Source organism: Macrobrachium rosenbergii, chromosome 57, assembly GCF_040412425.1.
Source record: "Macrobrachium rosenbergii isolate ZJJX-2024 chromosome 57, ASM4041242v1, whole genome shotgun sequence".
In the NCBI taxonomy this organism is placed as follows: Eukaryota; Metazoa; Arthropoda; class Malacostraca; order Decapoda; family Palaemonidae; genus Macrobrachium; species Macrobrachium rosenbergii.
In genome coordinates, this window is record NC_089797.1 from 6,213,551 (window position 1) to 6,239,947 (window position 26,397).

At 37.7% G+C, this 26,397-nt stretch overlaps 1 protein-coding gene across 2 annotated transcripts; it reads right to left on the reverse strand.

The window, feature by feature from the left end:
* Positions 1 to 256: 256 nt before the first annotated feature.
* LOC136837070 (N-acetylated-alpha-linked acidic dipeptidase 2-like) lies at positions 257 to 25,335 on the reverse strand. Of its 2 annotated transcripts, none has more exons than XM_067101674.1 (18): positions 24,819 to 25,335; positions 18,405 to 18,529; positions 14,962 to 15,099; positions 14,144 to 14,300; positions 13,908 to 14,028; positions 12,915 to 13,060; positions 11,762 to 11,951; positions 11,122 to 11,212; positions 10,751 to 10,935; positions 9,864 to 9,983; positions 9,164 to 9,246; positions 8,129 to 8,257; positions 7,273 to 7,352; positions 6,877 to 6,967; positions 4,890 to 5,148; positions 4,352 to 4,436; positions 3,542 to 3,634; positions 257 to 2,618 (listed from the first exon to the last, which is right to left on the reverse strand). In XM_067101674.1, the coding sequence occupies exons 2-18, from the start codon at positions 18,527 to 18,529 to the stop codon at positions 2,414 to 2,416; spliced, it is 2,298 nt and encodes a 765-aa protein (XP_066957775.1). In that variant the 5' UTR covers positions 24,819 to 25,335; the 3' UTR covers positions 257 to 2,413. The 2 variants fall into 2 exon arrangements, with proteins under 2 accessions (XP_066957775.1, XP_066957774.1); XM_067101673.1 differs by lacking the exon at positions 24,819 to 25,335 and adding an exon at positions 20,159 to 20,398.
* Between the last annotated feature and the right edge of the window lie 1,062 nt (positions 25,336 to 26,397).

Below are 26,397 nucleotides of genomic sequence, written 5' to 3' on the forward strand. Positions count from 1 at the left end.
GTAGGCACAACACGCCTTCTGCTAATTCTGTCTTTGCATGAATGCGGTTGTCATTAGGCCTATTCATCCATGTCAAATGATATTAATTACTGATTATATTGCTGATATGCGTTTAAATATGGCTACTGTCGCCTTGTCAACGAAAATGAGCATAAATATCTCACCTGAATTTTGTGCAAATGTTTGGATTCCTTTTTTCCAAACCAAAGTCCTCATTTTTATTTCATACTATGAAAAGGAAAGGTAATGAATGAACAAAGAATTGATTTTTAATATGTTTCATTGCACAGGAAGGAAATTTAATAAATAAACTTATCTGAAGCAAGAGCAGAGTACAGAGGCACACTTTATTTTTTAATTAAGGCATATATAAGTATAGTATTCACAAGCTGTGGTTTTTTTTTTTTTTAATTAAATAATTATTTTCATCTGTACTTTACTCCAGATAACAGTAAATCGATCAGTTGCTGTGTATTTCTTATAACACAACATGTGACGTAACAAACATTCAGTTATACGATAAATAATAACAACACAATATTATAGTATATATAGGATAATAATTATATTATAGCATAAAGGATGTCTGCAGATGTATGCAAAGCAGGGGTTGGCTACGGAGGATTAGCAACTCAAGGGTCAACGTCACATTCATGCTTCAACAGCTGAATCGTGGATGAACCCCTGCAGTAATGCCTCCACAATATTAGCTCACCAGCAGTGCTTTGAAAACCCCGCACACATGCTGCATCATTCTCTCCTGTCTTGCAAGCAGTCTCGCGGTTCCTGGCTAATCAGGCCCTTTGTTTCCGATACTTCTTTTGCTCCATTTATCCAACGGAAGAGAAATTCTAGGCCCATGTATGTCACATAAAGCTTTTTTCTTCTTTACCTTCAAACTTCTCAAAACAAACATTTGGTTCAAGGCGGTCTTTCCCTTGTCTAAATAACCACTGCTCTTCACCTATCCGTCCTCCTGTCACCTGTTTTAATTAAAATCCTGTCATATTGCTTCCATAGTATATTAAGTTATGCCCTTATGAGTCTCACAGTCTCCTCTGCCACCTTATTTTGTTATACAACGGGGCCATTATTCTGATCAGCTATTCCTCCGGATACCTTACAAATCTTGGTCAGCCACTTGACTCACACCGTTACAGCTGCACAACAGGATCAAACTTGTAATATATATATATATATATATATATATATATATATATATATATATATATATATATATATATATATATATATATATGGCACACTACAATCAGGTACAACTGTAGTTATACCAGTGGAAACTCTGACCAGCCTCCACCACTAGAAACTACAAGCAGTCTCTACTAAAAGATTCTGTATATAATTCTATTGGTAGAAACTACAGTTGGACTTTCCACTGGTGGAAACTTCAATTGCACCAAGTATTCTCATTACCAAAGTTATGCATTGTTAAAATAACGAAATCAGTAAGAAAGCGAGACTTGCCTATTCGATCAATAAATTCTTCGTTCAGCACTCGGATCATGACAGCAAAAAACGGCATCCCACAAAATGTAAATCTGCTGACGACGCAAGATCGTGATGAGTCGCTAGGTCGCAAAAGCCTCTAGTTGACGTTCTCTTAATCAGCTCTTGTGACTCTTTGAGAAACGGCAAGGAAGTGCTTAGCACTGCAACTTTGTTACTCTCTTATAATGAAAAATGGTCTTATCCAAAGTGATCTGTTACTGGGTACCAATGAGCACTTGATTGACGTTGCAAGTCATGTCTTTCTATATATTTACACTTGTGGGTGGCCTACCCTTCCCTTCAGGTGCCCAGGGTAGATCATGGTTTTACTTTGGGCATCATCTTTCCCGCCTTCTTCTTACTCGATGCTTGAAAGTAGAAATATTTTGCAAATCAACTAATTCTGTCAATCTGAAAGTATTTTTGAGATTCCTCGCCTGTAGTGTGAATCTTGTAGATTACAGGCTGCCCAAGAGCATGAACCAGTGCTGGCATTAGGCAAACTAAAGCTAAAACTATAATAGCAACACCTGGTGCACCTGCCAGTGATTCCTACTAGTGTTTCTACTAATAGAGGCTCTGATTTTACTAGATTGCAATTTCTGCCATGACAACCATACTGTATTTAATCAAAAACACTCATATACCATACCGCAATATCTGTCATGATAGATATACTGTCACACACACACACACACACACACACACCTACTATTCATTTGCTTGATTCTCAAGGACATTCGATTTGGCAGAAGATTCTTGGGCAAATTTCTCATTTTTCAACTTGATTTAAAACAATGCATGCACATTTTAATACTAAATAATTAAATTAATCAAAAGCAAAAAGTCAAACCAGAATATATCATAACCTAAACGTTGTCTGAATTCAACCTCAACAAACTCTTCAGATAAACTGGAAATCTTCCAGATATCTGGCTGCTCTCTGGAGGACGATGGTGACGTCAGAAATATGGCGACGCAGCGTCTCCTTCCTCTGCTCTTTCCTGACTTTGTCCTTCGAAGTGTTGATTCTGAAGAGGAGGTCGCTGATGCCCGGGAACGCCGAGGTCCCGTAGGCGTCGTAGAGGCTCGGGGCAAAGATGGCGTGTCTGGGACACAAGATAAACAAGAGAAAAATGCTCGGGCCATTAAACTTTCAGCCCCAAACCCGGTGGTTGGCTGTCCTATAGCGTTTCCAGACGCAAGTTCATGGCTAAATTTAACCTTGAATAAAATAAAAACTACTGAGGCTAGAGGGCTGCAATTTGGTATGTTTGATGGTTGGAGGGTGGATGATCAACATAGCAATTTGCAGCCCTCTAGCCTCAGTAGTTTTTAAGATCTGAGGGACGACAGAAACACTTTCTAGGTCTTCCTCCTCTTTTCACCACCCTATTATTTCCCATTCTTTCTACATCTCCAGACCACCTAAAAAAATTCAGATTCATCTTCATACCAATTCTAACCTTGTTACCTCTTATTTATATCTCCATATTTCTCACCTGCTCACCCTTCCTTTTTACACATACACTTCAAAAAGAGTTAGTCCCAATTTCAAATTTTTTTTCCACTCCCATTCATTTTACGCTTATTTCTGTCTCTGTATTAACATAATATAAAAACATTTTGGTTTTTACTACCCTGACCTTTTACACACACACACACACACACACACACATTATATATATATATATATATATATATATATATATATATATATATATATATATATATATGTATGTATGTATGTATGTATGTATGTATGTATGTATGTATGTATTTATATAACTGGTCACTAATTTCACATAATGATACTGTTATACACTTAAACATTAACCATAAATAATCTATTAACATCGAGTTAAATTTCCTTTGGGAATAACTGAGTCGATAGCTGCGTGTTTAAAGTCACTGACTATCTTTCCGCTACCAACTCAATAAGACAAGCCAGACACACTTATGTATAAATCCCTTTTGGTGTCAGATAATCTCAAGGCAAAATACATCAATAAACCTGTTTTAATTTACTTACCGTTCCAGGGGTCGGCCTGGAAGTCCAGACGGCAGAATGAAGGTCTGTTCCAGCTTCATCATTTGGTCGTTGACAGCTCTCAGCAACATCGGCCTAAAGAGAGACAGGGGACATTGAGTTTGAACTTCGCAGTGAATATTCTTTCCTTGAGACTGCTTTCTATTATTCTTTAAAGGCTCGTGACCTGAACCCATCAAAATCTTTAGTATTATTTACGATTAAAGCAACTAATATGGATACGATTGTCTTAAAGCACAGTAAACAAACGCCATTCTGTTCTTATCTGCCTCGTTGCTAAGCCAAATGCCAAGCGCTGAAACCTATGAGGTCACTCAGCGCTGAAATGGAAATTGAGTAATAAGGTTTGAAAGGTATAAAAGGAGGAAAGTCTCGCAGTTCCACTGTGGATCATTTGTTAGGTGGAAAATAAGACGGAAGAAAGAGAAAATGGACAGACGTCCAGCAAAAGGAATGAAAGGGGTTGCAGCTAGGGGCCGAAGGGACGCTGCAAAGAACCTTAAGCAATGCCTACAGTGCACCGCGTGAGGTGCACTAACGGCACTAACCTCCTACGGATCTAAGCTAGACTGACAAAACATTTTCCATGTTACTTTTGAGGGTCAGGTCATAAAAATGAGAATTCATACAAAAAAGAAAAAACTGGCTATCAACTTGTTTGGAAAGTATAGTACATTACAAAAAGCATTTACAAAAAACAAATTCCAAACAGTTGATAATTAATGAAAATAAACTTACTCTGTTTTTCTTCTTGGGAAACATCTATACTCCCACTCAGTAGGTAATACTCACCCCATGGTATCTTTTGTCTGCTCAACTCTCTTGACAAACTTGTTTATGGCTTGTGTGAGGTTAGTTACAGCTTCTTCGAGAACAGCTGGAAGAGCAAATTAAAATATCATATATACAAAGTGAAGCAAAGTAGTGGTTGCTAGGCCTTTCGACACAGTCCTTTACTAGCCAGCAAAGGACCGTGTGTCGAAGGAACTAGAAACCACTCTGTTGTTTCACCTTTCCTTCGTGGTATTTGCTTTCCACATCTTCGTGATTCAGTTATACATACATACAAAAAAAATATATATATATATATATATATATATATATATATATATATATATATATATATATATATATATATATATATATATATATATATATATATATATGAAAAACCTGTCAGGACTTATATAGTAATAATCTGTCCGAACATTTTAAGAAGGTATCGTATTCTCTCTCAATGATATTATCATTCTCTCTCTCTCTCTCTCTCTCTCTCTCTCTCTCTCTCTCTCTCTCTCTCTAAGAGAAATTCACCCTCGCCACGACTCACGGAACTTATCGTAGATCTGCACCAGTCTGTCTCCAATGCCGTCCGATGTCAGTTTGACCAAGTCCTCCTCTATGGTCTCGGCCATCCTATTCAGACTGTAAGGAATCACGGCGGAGTCCGAGAAATACTTGAGGAGGAGGGCGGTCATCCTGCCGCATCCCTGAGTGATTCTGTAGTCGGGGTCGACGATTTTGTCCACCATGTAGAAGGTGTCGTACCCCGTGTGGAAGAACGGGTAGAGGTGGACGTCGTATTTGTTCTGCGGAAGAAGAAGAAGAAGAAGAAGAAGAAGAAGAAGAAGAAGAAGAAGAAGAAGAAGAAGAAGAAGAAAGGGGGATTTTATAACCCTATATGTCTTTGTAAATGATGGCATATTAAGGTAAGAGTCCCGGGGTCTGTACATCAACTTCCCAACACCTGTTTATCAAATTTTCCAAGGCCTATTTATCAACTTTCCCATGGCCTATTCGTCAATTTTCCCAAAGTCTATTTATCAACTTTCCTAAAGCCTATTCATCAACTTTCCCAAAGCCTCTTTATAAACTTCACCAAAGCCTATATATCAACTTTCCAAAAGCATATTTATATACTTTCCCAAGGCCAAAATTATCAACTTTCCCCAAACCTATTCACCAACTTTCCCAAGGCCTATTTATCACCTTTCCCAAAGCCTACTTATCAACTTTCCCAAAGCCTATTTATCAACTTTCCCAAAGCATATTCATCAATTTTCCTAAGGCATATTTATCAACTTTCCCAAAGGCCTATTTGTCAACTTTCCCAAACTCTGTTTGCCCACTTTCCCAAAGCCTATTTATCAGCTTTTACAAAATCTATTTATCAACTTTCCTAGAGCATATTCATCAACTTTCCCAAGCGCTACTTATCAAATTTCCCAAGGCCTATTTATCAACTTTTTTAGAGCATATTCATCAACTTTCTCAAGGGATATTTATCAACTTTCCCAAGGCCTTTTCATCAACTTTCCTTGAGCATATGCATCAAATTTCCCAAGGGCTATTTATCAACTTTCCCAAGGTTTGTTTGTCAACTTCCCAAGGCCTATTTATCAACTTTCCCAAGGGCTACTTATCAACTTTCCCAAGGCCCATTTATCAACTTTCATCTAGCAAATTCATCAACTTTCCCAAGGGCTATTTATCAACTTTCCCAAAGCCTATTTATCAAGTTTCTTAGAGCATATTCATCAACTTTCTTAGAGCATATTCATAAACTTTCCCAAGGTTATTTATCAACTTCCCAAGGCCTATCTATCGACTTTCCTAGAGCATATTCATCAGCTTTCCCATGGGCTATTTATCAACTTTCCCAAGGCACATTTATCAACTTTCCTAGAGCATATTCATCAACTTTCCCAAGGGCTATTTATCAACTTCCCCAAGGCCTATTTATCAACTTTCCTAGAGCATATTAATAAATTTTCCCAAGGGCTATTTATCAACTTTCTCATTGCCTATTTATCAATTTTCCCAAGGGCTATTTATTAACTTTCCCAAGGGCTATTGATCAACTTTCCCAAAGCCTATTTATTCACTTTCCCGAAACCTATACATTAACTTTCCAAAAGCCTATATATAAACTTTCCCAAGGTCTGTTTATCAACTTTCCCAAAATCTAGTCATTAACTTTCCCAAAATCTATTCATTAACTTTCAATAGGCAGATCTATCAACTTTCCCAACTCCAATTAACAACTTTTCCATAGCCTATTTATAAACTTTCCCATAGCCTATTTACCAAATTTCCGAAAGCTTATAATCAAATTTCCCAAAGCCTATTTATTAACTTTCCTAAGTTCATTTAACAACTTTCCCAAAGTCTATTTATCAACTTTCCCAAAGCTTATTAATCAACTTTCCCAAAGTCTATTTATCAACTTTCCCAAAGCATACTTATCACCTTCCCCAAAGCCTGTTTATCAACTCTCCACTCAAATGCAAAATCAGACTTATTTTATCATTACTCACGGTGTCAAAGGCAAAGTAGCGATCCATAGAGGGGATTCCACAGTAGAAGATGAATGAAGCGTGATCTGTCGATGACGAAAGCGTCTCTATTCTGAAAAGAAAATATAAAAAACTTACTGATAACTCTCTCTCTCTCTCTCTCTCTCTCTCTCTCTCTCTCTCTCTCTCTCTCTCTCTCTCTCTCTCTCTCTTCCCGTTGGTCTACAGGAGCTTTTGCGCTTTAGGCCTAATCTGCAGAGCACTTTCTAAAAAAGTGCTCAGGATCCGAAGATCGAAAGAAAACACAGAATCCGCGTTATGTTTTGGGGTATTCCCCAAGTTTATGAAATAATAATAATAATAATAATAATAATAATAATAATAATAATAATAATAATAATAATAATGCATACTCACACAGGTTCAGTCTTGTTCTGGAAAGCGTAGTCGGCTGCCCACTCCTCATAAACTGTCTCACCGTCGCTGACACCAGGAATCTGATTGTGATGGAAAGACAAATTTTTGTGTCAAAGAAGTTGGACAGCCAAGTAGGGGGTCATCAAAGATAACCAGAGGCAAGTACAAGGCAGAAAGCAATACTGCAAGGAGCTCTTAGTCGTCTACAGTGCTTAGTGCAAGGCAAACTGTGGTCAGTACTACATATGAGAAGATTTTTGTTATGAATATGAAGATTATGAGATAAAGAATTTCTATGCATGTGAGTGATAGGGTATGAAGAATTTCTATAGGTTTCAGTATGAGTAAAATTTATAAAGAATAAGGCTTGCATAATTTAAAAAAATATCAGTACAGTCAAGTAATATTAATAAATCTTTGTATAACTGATTTAAAAACATTAGCTTTCTCTCACTTGAATATATATATATATATATATATATATATATATATATATATATATATATATATATATATATATATATATATATATATATATATATATATATATATATATATATATATATATATATATATATATATAAGGGCTCACATGATATGTTACATACTTTTTATACGGAATGGCAATATTTAAAGTTTAATAAGTAAATAAATCCATTACACGGTTCGTAACTAGTCTTGAGGAGACATTTACTAAAAGAATCAGAAATATATTGAGTAAGACATTTATAAATTATAATAGAAATATATATATATATATATAATATATATATATATATATATATATATATATATATATATATGTGTGTGTGTGTGTGTGTGTGTATGCATGTGTGTGTTTGTGTGTGATACTAACTAGTTTCGTGATCTTTTTGATGGCATCCCACATGAGGGGACTCGCTGCAACCTGGAGGTTGGGTCCACGAGCACAAGCGTCCGAACCCATGTACACGACAGCGCGGTCTTGCAGCTTGTTCACGTGGTCCTGGAACGAGAATGGAACAAGAAAGAGTATAAGATCACGAAGTGTCTTAAGTCCTGGAACAAGACTGGGACGAGTAAGGATAAAAGATCACAAGATAACCCAAGTCCTGGAACCAGTAAGGATATAAGATTACAAGGTAGCTTAATTCCTGGAACGAGAAAGAGTATGACATCACCAGGTATCTTAAGTCCTGCAGCAAGACTGGAACGAGTAAGGATACAAGATTAAAAGGTAACCCAAGTCCTGGGACAAGACTGGAACGAGTAAGGATACAAGATTACACGGTAACTCAAGTGCTGGAACAAGACTGGAACAAGTAAATATGTAAGATCACCGGGTAGCTTACGTCCTGGAACATGAATGGAACAAGAAAAGAGCATAAGATCACTAGGTAGCTCAAGTCCTTGAACAAGACTGGAACGAAAAAGGATACAAGATCACAAGGTAACTTAAGTCCTGGAACTAAAATGGAACAAGAAAAGATATAAGATCACAAGGAAGATAAGTCTTGGAACAAGATTGGAACGAGTAAGGATATAAGATCACCAGGTAGCTCAAGTCCAGGAACAAAAATGGAACAAGAAAGAAGCATAAGATTAAAAGGTAGCTCAAGTCCAGGAACAAAAATGCAGCAAGAAAGAGCATAAGATCACAGAGTAGCTTAAGCCCTGGAACGAGAAAGGAGAATATGATCACCAGAGAGCTTAGGCCCTGGAACAAGAAAACTTGTTACCGGGTAACGTAAATGAATCATTTGATTAACCACAAATGAGTTTCTGAGATTTTGCCAACAACTTCCATTGATGTTGTTATGTTCTGCTGGAAGTGAAAGGTACCAACATCATATAAAAAACATCAAAACTTCTTGGAAATGAAAAACCTAGACTGAGATCTAGTTCAGCTTACCTCAACCCATTCGGTAGATCCCAAGGCGCTAAACTCTTCAGCTCCCCAACTGCAAAAGACCATTGTTCGTCTGGGTCTCCAGCCTGAAAGTAAAGGAATCGATTGGAAAGATTAAAAACTATCAGGACAGGCATTTACACTGAGGGCTCATCAGGAGTACATCAGATCACTCTATAACATTCTGCCTCTCACCTTTATCTTGCATGCAGTCTATTGCTTGTAGGATATTAAGGTCCTTCCTCTCCAATACCTTCTCCATTCCATCAAGCTCTTCACTGTTTTATCAACCTTCTGTCATTTAAACAAATAACCTACTTTTACAATTTGAACCTTATTTCTTTCACTCACATTAAATAACCCAATTTTACTTCCATGCAGGAGAATTGGCTTAAAATTCTTTTCACACATGAACCATGACTTCTATACACATACCAGTTCCCTACCTATTTCACCTATTCTGTGGCTCACCTATTTTCTCACCTTACCATTATCCGTTCATTTACTTCCAAATGGCTACATCAGCCATCAGCTTCCATTCTTCTGCTAACTGTCTCTTAACCTAACCTAACCTTTTCTTGCAAACTAACCTCAGAAGTATTCAGACGATCTGTGTAGCTCACTAATAAGTTTAAGAATTAACTGAGGAAGAAGAAGGAGGAGGAGGAGGAGGAGGAGGAGGAGGAGGAGGAGGAGGACCAACCTTTCTTCTTGAGTTCCCCAAAGACCCTGGCGACCTCCAGCAGTTCTGCAGTGCCCGAGGAAGGGTCAACTGCGCCGTAGCCCCAAGCATCGCGATGGTTTCCGAACAAGACATAGCGATCTGTGGGGAGAGTTAAGAAAATATGATTTCAGTCTCTTATGTAGTAAGTTACTTGCATAGACATGGGCATATATATATATATATATATATATATATATATATATATATATATATATATTATATAGATATATAGATAGATAGATATATATATATTTATATAGATGGATAGATAGATAGATAGATAGATAGATAGATAGATGGATAGATAGATACACACGAAAGACTTCCATTTGAATTTGATTCAAAGAGTTATTTGGGAATAAATGTAACAAATAGCAATTTGGAGGTATGTTTGCAGAAGGATGCAAAGAGGAATGTCAAAGGAAGTTAGAGTAATAATTTATGTAGGGATTATTGAGCTAACACTATTTTATGGAAGTGAAGTGTTGAAGCTGAATGTGAAAGAAGGAAAATAAGAGGTAGAAGCTGTAGAAAGTAATTTTCTGTGCAGAATCTGTGGAGAAAGGAGAACTGGAAAGGTGAGAAATCTTGATGTTCATGGAAATTAGAGAAGATGAAAAACTATGATCAATGTTTTGAGATGGTTTGGTCATGCGGAGAGACTGGAGTACGATAGGTCGTCGAGAACGCGACTTATACTTTGGAAAGTTACTGCACGGGGAAATCACTCTTGATTCAGTAGTTAAAGTAAGACTATGGAAGTGGCCACTGCCGTATTTACAATACCTAATGAGAACATGGTTTATTATAATCAGTCTTGGGTTATTCACCGTGAAATAATAATAATAATAATAATAAAAACTTACCAGGTTCAACCTCCCCTTTGATCGTTCCAATGACGTTGTAAGATCTCGTTATGTGCATTGAATTGTGAGACTGAAGACGGACGTAATGGTCCCCAAATTCGTCCAACAGTTGTGGACCCAAGTTGTATCCGACTTCCTTAATATCTCCCTTCCAGCCAGCGGGAGGGGCTGGACCGCCCAGCTTTCTGGATAAGCGTGAAGAAGAAGAAGAACCTTTTGTTTACATTTGGAACAGTTGCCAGATGTCTCCATTTAGTAAAGCCTGTTAACATTAAACTATCTCCCCTAAGAAGGGGTGGCTTCCAAGAATAAACAAGACAATGGTCACTGCCAAATTCACACCAGAGAGAAAGAGAGAGAGAAGCACTTACTTCAGGATTTCCCGGGCATCGTCATACCCAATAGGCTGGCAGGGTATCTTGGGCAAAACGACATCTTTTTCGTCCAGTCTGTAGGCGTCCTCTGTTGAGAGATTAAGAGCAATTGTTACTATAATGAAGTTTGAAATACATGGATTGTTGTGAATTTTGTAACTTTAAAAACTAAAGGATTATCCTATATTATTATATAATTACAAAAGAATATCGTTATTATTGATTATAAAAAATACTTAGCAATTATTTGAACCTAGCCATAATTATCTTTAACATTGTGACGTGGATTCTGTAGTTCAGAAAACTTAAAAGTGAATAATAATAATAATAATAATGTTTCAAAGATTTGTCCTACAGATTTTCTTTACAATTCAGAGTCCTATGGAATGGGCAACCAAAACAATTTTTCTAACCCGGGCTGAAAGAAACCGAAAAAACGAAGTAAAAAAAAACTGAGGTATTAATTTGATTACTACATTGAGCGAGAAATGATGGATTGACGGGTGTTACAAAATCAGCTGAGGGCAAGATTGAGTTCCACTATTTTCCTAGCTTTCACTGGCTAGACAACTGCACTGGGCTGCCATTCACATCGGCCTCCTGATGAGAAACAGTACAGAGATTGATTTATGTATACTTGTGGAGGGCCACCCAGGGGTGAGAGGGTCACCCAGTCCATCCAAGGTCGTTCCTCTCTGCATCCCTGACCCAGGAACCCAAAAGGAGTTGGGGTACACGTCCGCAGGACTAGTACCTAAGGCAGCTACATCGTGCGGGTCCGAGAAGAGTATGATACCTGTTGCGTTCCTCTCTTGGGCGATGGTCACCTGTGTGTGCACATATATATATATATATATATATATATATATATATATATATATATATATATATATATATATATATATATATATATATATATATATATATATATATATATATATATATATATCAATAACACGACCTTATTTAAACAGGGTGGCTACCAAACGATGAGGACAGATAGTCCTTGAAAACTTAGAACTTTTTTAATAAAAATCTCTGTAAGATACCATTTTGTTTAAATGAGGTCCGGTTATTAATATTTAATATATATATATATTATATATATTATATATATATATATATATATATATATATATATATATATATATATATATATATATATATATGTATATATATGTATGTATATATATACATATATATATATATATATATATATATATATATATATATATATATATATATATAGAGAGAGAGAGAGAGAGAGAGAGAGAGAGAGAGAGAGAGAGAGAGAGAGAGAGAGAGAGAGAGAGTTTTACAATTGGAAGGATGTAGATCTTTTATTTGCATGATTAAAGATAAGTATTTGTCTAATACATTAGATGTCATATTTTAGACTGACGAGCCGCAAAAAAACTTTAGTATATTACATATCATCATAAGCCTATGTCTGACAGAGAAGGAAATGGATTAGATATATTTTATATCCATGGTAGCATTCCAAAAGCCCATTTTATGTTATCTTAGAGGAAGTTCGCAGCCAAACCCTGAATTACGTAACCAATGATTGATTGATTGAGTGCTATACACTGGCACCACGAATTAGGTGAAGGCAGTGAGAGAAGTGGAGCGTGTTACATAATTTTTACTATACACAATTTTACTGTTTTTATTCTCATGGTCAGGAAAAGAGGCGAATATTGAGTCAAAATTGCAGGAAATCATAAAACACTAACATATCACACAAACACACACACGCATAAAATCACAAAGCATAACCCCAAAATGACCTTGTTCCCCCTGTAGATCTTTCCAAAGCGAGCGATGACCAGATGTCCTGTGACGTCAATCCCGAGTTCCTCCAGTTTGTCGAAGTCCTCCACGCGTGCGTAGTTCACGTAGATGGGGCCCGTTCCCGGATTCGTTTTGATGTCACCTTCAGGGAGTCAAGGAATGGCGTTGAGACAGTTGTCATAGTGATTATTTTACATTCGTTTGAGATGAACAGAAATATGAGAATATACTCTATGCAGAACATGAGTATGTATGTATCAATGCATGTGCGTTTGCCCTAGAGTGAGGTTACTCATTAGAAAATGGTACTCATATTTCTGTTCGCAGAACAGAATAGAATATAGAGTTTAGGAAATTGAGAGTAAAAAGGTTTGAAAGGTGAAACAGGAGGTAAACCTCCCAGTTGCACTATGAATCACTTGTTAGGAATGAAAGGGGTTGCAGCTACGGGTCGAAGGGACGCTGCAAAGGAACCTTAGGTAATGCCGACAGTGAACCGCGTGAGTTGCACTGCAAAACATGGGTGTCACTGTGTATTATGTATAACTGTATGTACATCGGTCCTGGTGTGAGGCTATTCATTGTCCAATGATATTCTTATTCCTGTTTTTGATGAACTTATTTCTACTCTGCATGGAATATAAATTTATGGATTCATATTTATTTACAAAAAACCGTGAATTTTCGAGACTGGTTACTGCCGTTACTATGAATATTCCTCAATAAACTCAGAAATAGAAGGACTACAGCAAAATACTGATCTATATAGAATACTATCATCACAACATTTTAGCATCAGGTTTTCCTCTCCATGGTAAGACGTGAAATGAGGTCACTACCATATTCTGAGTCACTACTACTGTACATTTTGCACTCTCCCTGAATGACCAAGTAGCCTTCTGTTATAGCATTTGAAGATACTCCAATTCTTATTTACTACCCCGATTCTCACCTACTCATTAACAGTCAACTTAGAAAAAGTCAGTTACCTGGTGGACTGTAGGCGGCGTAAGAATGGACAAACTCCGGATCTCCGTCATCCTTATGCAAAACTTCCTCTTTGAATTTGCTCGTGAACACGACGTTGTCCGAGCCGTCATGAATTGTGATCTGAAAGATTGAAAGAAATAAGGGACATTCAGCCAACCGTCAACTTTCAGTACTGGACTGATTAGAAGCACGAACTGCTAATTTCAATTAGTTCTCTGACAAAACAGTTACTCACCAAGTTAGGGTCCGACTGGTTAGGGTAGCTGAGGAGCACGTCGTATGGGACGAGTTCGGACGAGTCGAAACCTGACTCGATGAACCTCTGCTGGATCATCCTGGCCAGTTCGTTGTCTCTCTCTGTTCCTGCCAATTTAGGTCTGCTGGACAGCTCTCTGGAATGGAGTTGTCAGGAGAATAGAAAGTAATGCAAAGAAATGTTATGTAATAATTAATTCTTACAATCATCCCCCATCATCTTCATGCACAACATACCACGGGAGAAGAAGTGAGGTTGCCACTGGCGCCAGGAAAAGTGGTTCATCTGCCCTTTAGGGGCCATTTCCTTCCACCACGTAATCTCATACCCTCATGCTGCTTTAGGGCACAGTATTTCTATAATCCAGGCCACTAGCACTTCCTAGGTCAGCAATGGGCAGTTTGTACCACTTAGTTCCACCGTGGTAGTAGCCCTTCATAAACGAACTGACCCTACACCAATGGACTGTAACCTTCCATTAGATGCTCCTCGGTCTTGGAATATGGAGGGTTAGTACCACAAGCACCTGTCACAGCAATGTCCAGCCAGCACAGTTTTCTGTCACTGCATTAGCAGTCAGTTTAAAGTGGCTGCCCCACAGGTCTTCCGCCCTGACATTCATTTACTCAAAGAATTGTTCTTTCATTCTAACCCCTTTATCGTGTAGGGTAATACTTGCATCTTCTACCTCATATATCAACCCATCATCATGTGCTCATAATCTCCAGCACAGAACACTCACTAATACTTAACGTATCTACAATAGCCATTAAGTTGTGCTGAAGTTCTAAACTCACTTCAAGTCGTTCCTCAGGTTGGTGGTGTTGATGAGGTCGAGTATTTCCTTGTTCAAGTGCTGTTCCGATTCCCATTTGTCCTCGACCAGTTTCTGAAGTTGGCTCTTCTCGTCGTTGCCGCCCTGTGAGTCGCATCTCCTGGGGGTTGAAACGAAATGAAACATTGGGGTTTACAGAAGGTCAACAGAATTAATACAGTTGATTTAGTCAAAACTAGTTTGATTAGACCACTTCTCTCAGTAAAGAAATTAAGAGATAAGTGTGAAAATGTGCATAAAGACTTAGATCATAATAATAATAATAATAATAATAATAATAATAATAATAATGATAATAATAATAATAATCTGTGCGATGAAAACATCATAATGCCTAAAAACTGCGCTAAAATATTAGTTTTTAAATATATTAAACAGAAAACATGCAGAGTTCTTAATACATCTATATATAAATGGACTGCCTAATCTAATAATGACAGTATCTGTTGAAAAACTGCCATGAATAGTAATTAGACGAATGAGTTTGACCAGACAGGATCAAAAGCATCTTACTGGAGAAAGCTGGAGAGTTACAGAAGTAAGAACTGACGGAGAATATGACAGGTTCAGGGACTGGTTTGTTTAGATATTGGGAGGCAGCAGTGTTTGTGGATACAGGTAGAAGCTACAAAGAGAGGAGGAATTACAGAACTGGATTGTCGTAGCCTCAGTCCAAACTAACGACTGAGGAATTTATGTTGAACTGAATTGAACTGAATATAGAATTTAGGCCAAAGGCCAAGCACTGGGACCAATGAGGTCATTCAGCGCTGAAACGGAAATTAAAATGTTTGAAAGGTGTAACAGAAGGAGAAGCTCGCAGTTGCACTGTGAACTAATTGTAAGAAGAGAGTGGAAAGTAAGATGGAAGAAAGAGAATATGAAAGGAGGTACAGTAAAAGGAACGAAAAGGGTTGCAGCTAGGGGGCGAAAGGACGCTGCAAAGAACCTAAAGTAATGCCTACAGTGCACCGCATGAGGTGCACTGACGGCACTAACCCCCTACGGGGAATTTAGGTTGCATGCTAAGGCAAGATTTATGGCGACGTGGATGCCATGGGGTAATCAGTACCCTTCAGGCAGAGCCTTCTTCTTCTATGGTATGATAAATCTTAACTAAAAGTGGCCCAATGGATTACAATCCGTTAGTCCGAAGGCCCGATAGTCCGAAGGCCCGATAGTCCGAAGGTCCGATAGTCGTAGGTCTAAGCCGGCATTCCGAGGCAAGCGCCCCCTACCCCCGCCTGATTAATCCCCCCACCTCCATGGCTAATACGACAAAATTGTAACCAGTAAACACCCCTAGGGTACGTTATGTTGGTATTTTTATGGGTGTTTACCGGTTACAATTTTGCCGTATTAGCTATGGAGGGGTGGGGGGCTGATTACAGTCCGTCGGACTATCGGGCCTTCTGACTTTCGGACTATCGGACCTTTGGACTATCGGGCCTGCTGACTTTCGGACTATCGGACCTTCGGACTATCGGGCCTTCGGACTATAGGGCGGTCACCGTGGGGCCATTGTAGCACATGCCAGTGCAGATTTGGAATCCTCTTCTGCCAGTCTATCGCATCGAGAGCTATGTTGACAATCTCTCTCTCTCTCTCTCTCTCATTCTTCTTGAGGGTGAGTGAGGGGTGGGGGTTGGTGAGCTGCGCCCTAGCAACGGAAGCCTACTGGTGGTAAAACACCTTGTCTCTGGGTGGCCTGAAGGTGGCAGCAGAGCAAATTAACCCTAGCTTCTCTCTCTCTCTCTCTCTCTCTTTTCCGGCAGTAAGGTGGGTAGGGGAGGTGGCACCCTAGCAACGGAAGCTTACAGGTAATACTGTACACCTTACTACGGGTTACCTAAAGCTACCAGCAAAACAATGTAATGCCAATGTACCCTTTGAATGAAAGTCTGGAACTGGATACAGTTTATGGAATATGAAATTTAGGCCAAAGGCCAAGCGCTGGGACCTATGAGGTCATTCAGCGCTGAATGGGAAACCGAGAGTAAAAAGGTTTTAAAGGCGTAAGAGGAGGAACATCTCGCAGTTACACAATGAAACAATTGTTAGAAGGTTGAGGAAATTGAGACGGAAGAAAGAGAAGAAGAGCGGAAGTACAGTAAAAGGAATGGAAGGGGTTGCAGCTCAGGGCCGAAGGGACGCTGCAAAGAACGTTAAGTAAAGCCTACAGTGCACCATGTGAGGTGTACTGAAGGCACTAACCCCCCTAGGGGGAGATAGAGTTTATTCAGATCTGTTAGAGCACGAAGTTCAAACCATGAAATATGAAAATACTGAAAATAAAAGCTGCGAAAGATTCCAATAAAAGCTGCGAAAGATTTCCAAGGAGATTGGAGACGTTGATAAAAGGGTCATGAAAGGTCATCTGAAGGGCAAGCCCTTGGCAGGCAGCCAGTGTGGTCATGCCATGCTTTCTTGTTTTTAATTTTCCTCTCTCCCTGCATGACTGGCTTCCTTCCCAAACCGGTTTTCGTCCAGGGTGCTCCGGTCCCCGGGTTACCTAACTGGCAATTTTCGGAGGAATTCTCGCTTGGTTTTGCTTTTAAATCTATAATACAGATACTTATCGGGATATATGCTTGCTATTGTAAGAATTCGATCATCATCTGAAGCCAGTTATCCATCTGTGTGAAAATAAATACCACTCTCGTTTAACAGTAAATTTAAATTAGATAAATATCAAGCTTCCACACCACGGAAAAAATGCATTTCATAATCCAGGACAAGTCTTAGTCTCGGCATTAGTGATAATATTCCACATTCATGATTTCATATTTTCCGGAAGCTTGAATTTCAAGTCAGTGGCCCCTGCGGTGGTCTCGTTCCATACGAGTAGGTATCTTGAATTCTAACTACATTTTGGAGAAGGAGGTCAGTGATAAGAGGACAGGGAAAGGGAAAAAGTTGGTAATTGTCAAGGAAGACGAAAATTTCCTAGAAAGGGCAGACCCTACTGCTCAGCCTCCTATAATTAGATACTTCACTCTCCAATGTTCCTCTCTTAGGGGTACAGACTTTTGGAAAAATGGGTTCAAAAGAGTAGGAGAAGAGTGAAAAAATGAGTGCATGTGAAGGAGTAACTTGATGATTTGTAGTGGGCAGATCTTATTGCTAAACAAGACAATACCTGGAATACAAAATTTAGGCCAAAGGCCAAGTGCTGGGACACACGAGGTCATTCGGAGCTGAAAATAATGTTGAAACAGTTGTCAGGAGAGGGTGGAAAGTAAGATGTTAGAAAGAGAATATGAACGGAGGTACAGTAACAGGAATGAAAGGGGTTGCAGCTAGGGCCAGAAAGGACGCTGCAAAGAACTTTAAATAATGCCTACAGTGCACCGCGTGAGGTGCAATGACGGCACTGACCAATCAACGGGGGAAGACAATACTCACTTTACTCTGAGATGGCCACTTTCAGACAGTTTCGAACTGCTGTGCTGGCCGATGAAGATTCCTAGAAGCAGACTCAAGAAAGCTGCTAGGACAACGAACCCCAGCCCTGATTTTGGGGCGAACATCTGAAAAAAATAATATATATATCACATACTGAAAGTTAGAAACGCCCCCTCCCCAGCCTCCAAACATTTTCCATGGAATGCGCCTAAGTTTCCAAACCTGTTGGCAGTATTAGACAAAGACCTTAATTTGTTTCTTATTCTAAAAGCACTGCAACCCTGAGTTTTATCACAATGGTGATCTAAAGGATTTTATCTTGAATAAGACGTAAAAACTGAAGCAATCTCAATAATTTAGAGCAATGGTTCCCAACCTTTTTTTTGGACACGCCCCGCCTAATGATTTTTTTTTTTTTTTGCCATCATGGTGCCCCCTGTGGTGATATATAATTCTAATTATTCAAAAAGTGAACTCCTTTTCACATTGAGGAAACCTAAAAGACCATTAACTTGGTCTAAACATTCTCGAAATGCCCCCCCCCCTTAAAAATCAAAATACCCCCTGGGGCTTATGCCCCACGCTGGGAACCACTGATTTAGAGTAAACAGAACGCAGCAGGTAGGAAGCGGAGCACATTGAAATGTCAAAAGTATATCAAGAGAGACAGAAGTGATTTCAACTCTACTTTAGATATTCCCGCTGAACTCATAATTCACCCCATAACCACCTTGATAACTGATTGCTAGGTTTGATAACGAGATTTAATAAGTCTCTGTTTCCTCTATGTCAAACCCAGATGGCATACGTTAGAATTCTGGCCAGTACACACATATACACACACACATTATTATATATATATATATATATATATATATATATATATATATATATATATATATTATATATATATATATATATATATATATATATATATATATATATATATATATATATATATATATATATATACTTCCCTTTGATTGTAAGTTATTCCCAAGGTAAATTATATTCAATATTAGTGGTATTTGAAGCTTAATTTTCATCAGTATAAAGTAAATATAAATTAAGTTCATAAAGCTATTAGAAATTAAAACGAGAAGCTAAAGAACAAATAGACGACACTATTTGTACATTATTTCTTAGAGCAAGAAATTGCAATTTATTCATAGGCATACAAAGGAGAGAATCAATTTAAATTTTTGTGTAAACGTAGGTCTAATCATTTTTGTGTTATCTTGTACGGAATGCAGAAAAGAAAGGTGAGAACAAGAAAGAGAATTTAAGAAAATTAAAAGATATTGAAAACCAAAAACAAATCTTATACCATATGAGGAGAAGAGTGCAAAATAAAACAAAAGAATATATAAAAAACTTGATAGGTATATATATATATGTATATATATTACTGCAGAACCATTAACAACAAAATATTTTTAAACGAAAAAGTAATATAGGTTTTTTTTTCTAACTAGGCCAATAGTAGTAAAATGAGAAAAATTCTCAGCCATTAATATTTTCCCTTTTGAGAATGATTTCAAGTTATCTGAAATATAAGCATATGACCCTAAACCTCGTTTGCTCTGCATCAGTTACTACTAGCCATTAGGCTAACTTACAAAAATAAGCTGATATTATATTAAGAGGTGCCTATAAAGATAAACTAGCAATAAGTAAATGAATAAAGGTCAAAGTTATTATTTGCCATCACAGTTCAAAAGAAAGTCAGTGGGCATAAGGAAAATCTAACTCACTTTTGGAATAGAAGCTCGGCAATAATCAGTAATCACTCAGTGATCACGAGACTGCTCTCTGTAACTGCCTCCCTCCACGAAGAGCTGTGAAAAAGTTCGATAGAACGTTGCCAACAAGCACCAAAGCGCTTGCTTTCCTCAAGACGAGTCCTGGAAGAGTGACCTAAGCCTGGCCAGCTAGGGATGGTTATCACCTCCCCTAAGACACCTCCGTCCCCCCAAAATCCTATCCTGAGGTCGCCCCACCCTCGTCACCTGACATCCAACGAGAACCTATGAGACTAAATCAACGTCCGCCCAACGCCACCCCAAGAACCAAGACTCGGGAGTCAATGTACCGTTGTTTTCACTTGCTTGGCCCCAAAGCAGGAAGCACTGCAGGTCGATAGGACATAACATTGCTTGAGAGGCATTAATTCACTGAATAAATTGCCGAATGCCTTTGCGGTTTATCGGTTAAGAAAGTTTCGGAAAGTATCATGTACCGTTTATCACCTGGTTGAAATTGAGGCGCTCAGGCACGAGCAAGCACTCCAGACATCTCGTGCTTGCTGCATCTTGGCCGAATCGCTTGTTGCTATGCGCAAGTATTTTCCTTCCTCCAGTCGGCAGTTGCATAAGTACTGAATTTAGCCAAGTAAAAACCTTGAATTATTTTTTTTATAATTAGGGCCTATACGTTTATCGATTTCGTATAATTGCTAATCAATTCGAAGGCCAAGCTTAGAAAAGACAATTTTCACAAGTGGATTCAGATTGTAGATTTACCTCTCTCTCTCTCTCTCTCTCTCTCTCTCTCTCTATGTAAGCCGAAAGGAATTCCTCACGATATTACTGTTAATGTGCGCCAATCATAAGCGTTGGGCTATAAACACTGCTATAGGCCTAGGCTGATGCTAAAACTGACAGTGATTATTTTTACAATAATTAGTAAAGGATAACCTTCCTTCTTGAAATATGTGATTCAGTAGCTCTAATAGCACTGGTTCATCACGTCTCTATTTAGCTGTTTATTAAGAGAGAATTTTTGTAGACCTGGCTAAATAACACTGTAACCTACTCAATATAGGCCAAACCTAAGCTAAAACTGATAACTATTACTTTACCACAGAGTATTTAAAACAATAATTCGTCCGTAAAATGAAGCATAGTCTGCGCCATGATTGATAATAGCTCTAGATGATCACGTTTCAGTCGTCCCGATATAAATGATATTATAATCGGATGTGAACCCACTGGATAGACCAACAGACACCGGAACGTGTTCACGTGTAACGACACCCAGGTCACACAACCGGATTGGGTGAGCTGGAACCAGTTTCAACTGGGGCCCATCCTTGCCAAAAGCAAAGCTTTACCGGAACTCTCGACAGATCTTTTCGGTCTGTTGCAAGTGACATTGAGTCGTAAAGAAAAACTAGAGGCAACAAGATAAATGACTTACTTCCCCAGACAGAGAATAGTTATCTTACGTGTTCTACTTCTGTTAATTACTGGTTCTTGAAGTCACAAGGGCAAAGGATTTTTGCATGATATCAAGGGCAACTGGACACTTTTTTTCAGACATAAAGTTAATTAAACAGAGGAGAATTCCTGACCAGGTAATAATAACACGGACTATTAATTCGTTTTTGAATCATTTAAAGGAGTGTTTAACAGTTCCATGCAAGCTTCTTGCGGAGAGAGAGAGAGAGAGAGAGAGAGAGAGAGAGAGAGAGAGAGAGAGAGAGAGAGAGAGAGAGAGAGAGAGCAATGCACTTAGATTGGTTGTGATGAAAATATTCAGTAAGCTCATCCTCCCCTTGTTTAGAGAGTAAAAAAAAAAAAAATGATAATCGCAAGAGGAAGCCGGTTTTTGACAAGCCACGAGTTGCACAATAATGCGTTTGTGTTACGAGATTGACCAGCAATATATGGAATTTAGAAATCTCGTTCTGATGGCTTTTGTTGATTACGAGAAGGCATATTGATATCAATATTGGTCTTGGTTGGAGTTTAATGAAAGCTTAAAAAAGGTCAAACAAAAAAATGTTTGGAAATCATTCTGAAACTACATACATAATACATACGAATGCATAAGTCTAGTATGAAATGGCAAATGATTTTGTGGCAATGAAACTATACTTAAGAGATTAATGGAAATTATGGAAGTTCCACAAGTAGATGAACTACTGTAATGGTTACGTTTCAAACAGAGCTTCTGGAAATTTTAGGCAACAGAATTAGTTGGCTTACCAGCAACATCAGCCTAGTGGAGGCAAGACATTAGACCTACGTCAAGATAATGAGCGTATCTTGACGTCAAACATCGCTCAGTGTTTACAGCAAAGTCTAAAGAATACCTTGGTTTACATATTCTTCTTCTATACTTGCTGTTCAGGCTTCTTGAAAACACAGTCTACTGATACGTTTTGTAGAATTCATTATTTCCTCTATTTTTCAACCTCACTCCGCAGCTATGATAAAATTAATCTTTGTTACTGTCAGTTGTTGAGATGTATGTATGTATGTATGTATGTATGTATCCATGTATGTATGTATGTATGTACATGTATATATATATATATATATATATATATATATATATATATATATATATATATATATATATATAATAAACAGTACTCAACTGGTGGTCCATGGTGACTTTTTAGGTGGTCAAAGATTGTAGATTTTATGATAAAGGAAATTACAGTTAATAACTCTTATTTCGAACTAATTGTAAATAATCAGCCTAATTTACGGAACATGCTGCACATATTATTTGCTCTGATGGTGGGTTAGACTTCAGTATAGTCTCACGGGTTATAGTAGCGTTTATGAGCAATTTTATTTCTGTGTACTTTTTATACTTTAAAAAATAAGCAACGTATCCTGTTTTTTTAAATGTAAAAACAAGTTTTCTGCCATCTTCACTAATTTATGAATGGAGAGCGCAGTGTCTGTACCGTCGTCTTCCACAATTTTGGGTTCGACTTACTGAATGTGTATAGCCTACAGTTTTTATATTTATCTTTTGTAAAGAACTTTTGTTGTGTAAATGGGGTTATTTGCTTTTTTATGATTGTAATATATACTAATTAATCTTTATCGTCATTTGTTTTACATAATTACCACTCATCATCTTTCGATAATAAGAAACTGTTTTCAGGAATCTTAATATATGACTAGTCATAACAAATATGACATAAGCTTCTTATATGTAGGAAATGAAATGTTATCATATACTATAGACCACTCTCCACCCACGTGAGACCTGGAGGAACAAGGCAAAGGTTGCTGTTGTCTCAGCAGGTAGACCTATGCAGGACCCCAAATTCCCAGTTCCTAGTTATCAGGAATAGTAAATCCGCGTGCCAATGAAAACTTATCATGACCTGAGCGAGGCCTGAACTCGGGACTCACAGACTGTGAGTTGCTGACAATACCACTAAGCTTTCACAAGGGTTGGTAATTTTTTTTTTATTACATCATGAAGGTTGTATATATACTACAAGCGTACTTAGCATGTTAGTGGCCTACTTTTGCCTTGTTCTACTTCTCCTATTACTACTACTATTAATTTCACTAATAATAATAGTTTAGACAAAGTATCAAAGTGAAACTGTATCCCGAATTCTCACACAAACGGTCGAGAAGGGGGCTGGTAATAAAGTCACAGGAAAAAAAAGTTACAGAAAAAAAGTAAATTTTGGTTAAGACAAAAAGTCACAGGAAAAAGGTCACATTAATATATGGTGGCTGGTAATCATTAGGTTAGGTTACATTTTAGGCTAAGTTGAGTTAGGTTACTTTTTTCCTATTACTTTATAACCGGCCGCCATGAATTACTGTGACTTTTCCCTGTGACTTTTTTCTAAAATTATGCTGTGTAATCATGCCGTTCATTGGCCCCATTTAATTCCACAAAGGTCTCACATCTCTGACCGTGGAAAATCTGAGGTCTATAGAGATACATTCAGATCCAGTCCTCACGAGAATCTCCCAAAATACATATTCCATACGTAATTGTATGATAGGTTCAGTTCCTCTGTGCTGACGAAAGTGTAATTGATACATATGTGCATGTAATGGATACATATGTGCATGACGATAGGAGAGTCCACAGATCTCTTTCTCTCTCTCTTTGACCGTTATGAACTTGAAGACTTCATAACGGTCAAAGAAAGAGAGAGAGAGAGAGAGATCCGCGAACTTTCCTATCTTCTTGCACATAGGTATCCATTAGATGATTAGACTTTCGCCAGCTCAGAAGGAACTGAACCTCTCATACACTTATGTATGGAATATGTATTTTGGGAGATTCTCGTAAGGACTATATCTGAATGTATTTCTATAGGCCTATGATTTTCCACGGTCAGAGATGTGAGACCTCTGTGGAATTAAATGGGGCCAATAAACGGCTTGATTACAGAGCATAATTAAAAAATATATATACCGGTTTACTGTAATCGTTTAACCAAATCAAATAACAAAGTATTTTGACTCGACAGATGAACTTTTGATTTTGATACATTTCAAATGCTTTATATAAAAGAGTAACACAAAGGAACTTCACTTTCGCCACTTATCTAAGTGTACTAGACCATAGCATTCTGTTTATTATCTATACATTACTTGTGAAATTTTGGCCAATTCGGCAGTGATAATAAATGCTTACCTTGCTATTACTGATGGAACGTCAAGACGTAGGCCTAAGTTAGGAGCAGTTCCACAGATTACATAACAACCTCCCGGTCACTTTAAAAATCAATCCTTGGTGCAGTTTTGTTGCATTTAAGATTAACTAGTGGCAACGGTCTCTAGGACAGAGCTGTTTATGAAGGGGCACTAACGGACGGTACTAACATGGAAGTAGTGTTTGGAAAATGACTATCCATTATTCCGTTGTCAAACTGGGTTGGTTGAACTACCTACTGCCGTAGTTGTAACCTATTGCAGTTGACAAATTGGCGTGTTCGTGTCTGGCGAAACTTTGATCACTTATATTTACACTGAACCTTTCGTACGAACAATAAAAAAAAAAAACAAATAGAACTATTGGCATGAGTCTAAAGGGCCCCATACACGTTACGATCACCGGATCCGGTCGTCTGAACCGGAAGTAAACCTCACTCTGTGGTGTTCTCCTCCGACCAAAAGTGGGCGGAGTCCGTCGGCCTATCCGACCAGCTCGCAACCTGCCGTTGCCAGGTTCGTGGCTTCCGTTTTAGTTCAGGTGGCCCGAAGCCTCCTCATCTATGGCGTGATCTCAAGATTTACTTCAGTTTCGACTAGAAGCTAAAAGGGTAACATGGCAGCTACGTCGGCAGATGAGTTCTTGGAGAAGTTCACTGAACGTCGTTGGAAAGCAAAATGAGGCTTATGATAAATTAGTTTGAAAATTATAGGAGAAGGATGCAATATATATATATATATATATATATATTTATATATATATATATATATATATATATATATATATATATATATATATATATATATATATATATATATATATATATATAATGGTTGAGAAGAGAAATGAATGATCTCACGCACGCTTATTTATTTAATGAATTGAAGCTTTACCCTGGTGACTGGTTTAATTACCCGAGACATATAAAGCAATAATTCAAGTTGTACAACACGAGTTTACAAAGGTAAAAAGTAAACTATGTTGCATACACAGCATCTTGCATAGTCTAATGGTATATAGTCTGGTTACAGTAGGTCTGTGATCCGTTAAATCAGAATAGGCCCTTAAACCTACTTGTCTGTAGCCAAGTAAGAGTAGAATGTTCAACTTTTTTGTACACAAAATTTTTAATTTATACAAGGAAAATTGAAATATTATTGAAAATATTATCATAAACTTTTATTTTATGTGCGGAAAATAACAATGTAATTTAAACAACAGTACTAATACACACACATACGTATGTGAGTATTAGTACTATTATTTAAATTACATTGTTATTTTCCGCACAAAAAATAAAAGTTTTATATTTAAATTTTCCTTGTATGAATTAAAAATTTTAAGTAAAAAAAGTTGAACATTCTACTCTTACTTGGCTAAAGAAACGTAGGTTTAAGGGCCTACTCTGCTTTAATGGATTATAGACCTACTGTATACCAGATTATATACCACTAGACTATGGAGGATGCTGTGTATGCAACATAGTTACTTTTTACCTTTGTAAACTCGTGTTGCATAATTTGAATTATTGCTTTACATGTCTCTAGGATTATATGCCCCT

Excerpts from the sequence above, each read along its gene's own strand:
- LOC136837070 (XM_067101674.1), bottom strand. The coding sequence starts at position 18,529 with ATGTTCGCCCCAAAATCAGGGCTGGGGTTCGTTGTCCTAGCAGCTTTC. Across the intron at positions 4,437-4,889 it reads GCAGATCTACGATAAGTTCC|CTGTTCTCGAAGAAGCTGTA; the intron begins GTGAGTCGTGGC and ends TTGCTCTTCCAG. Across the intron at positions 3,635-4,351 it reads CAGACAAAAGATACCATGGG|GCCGATGTTGCTGAGAGCTG; the intron begins GTGAGTATTACC and ends GTCTCTCTTTAG.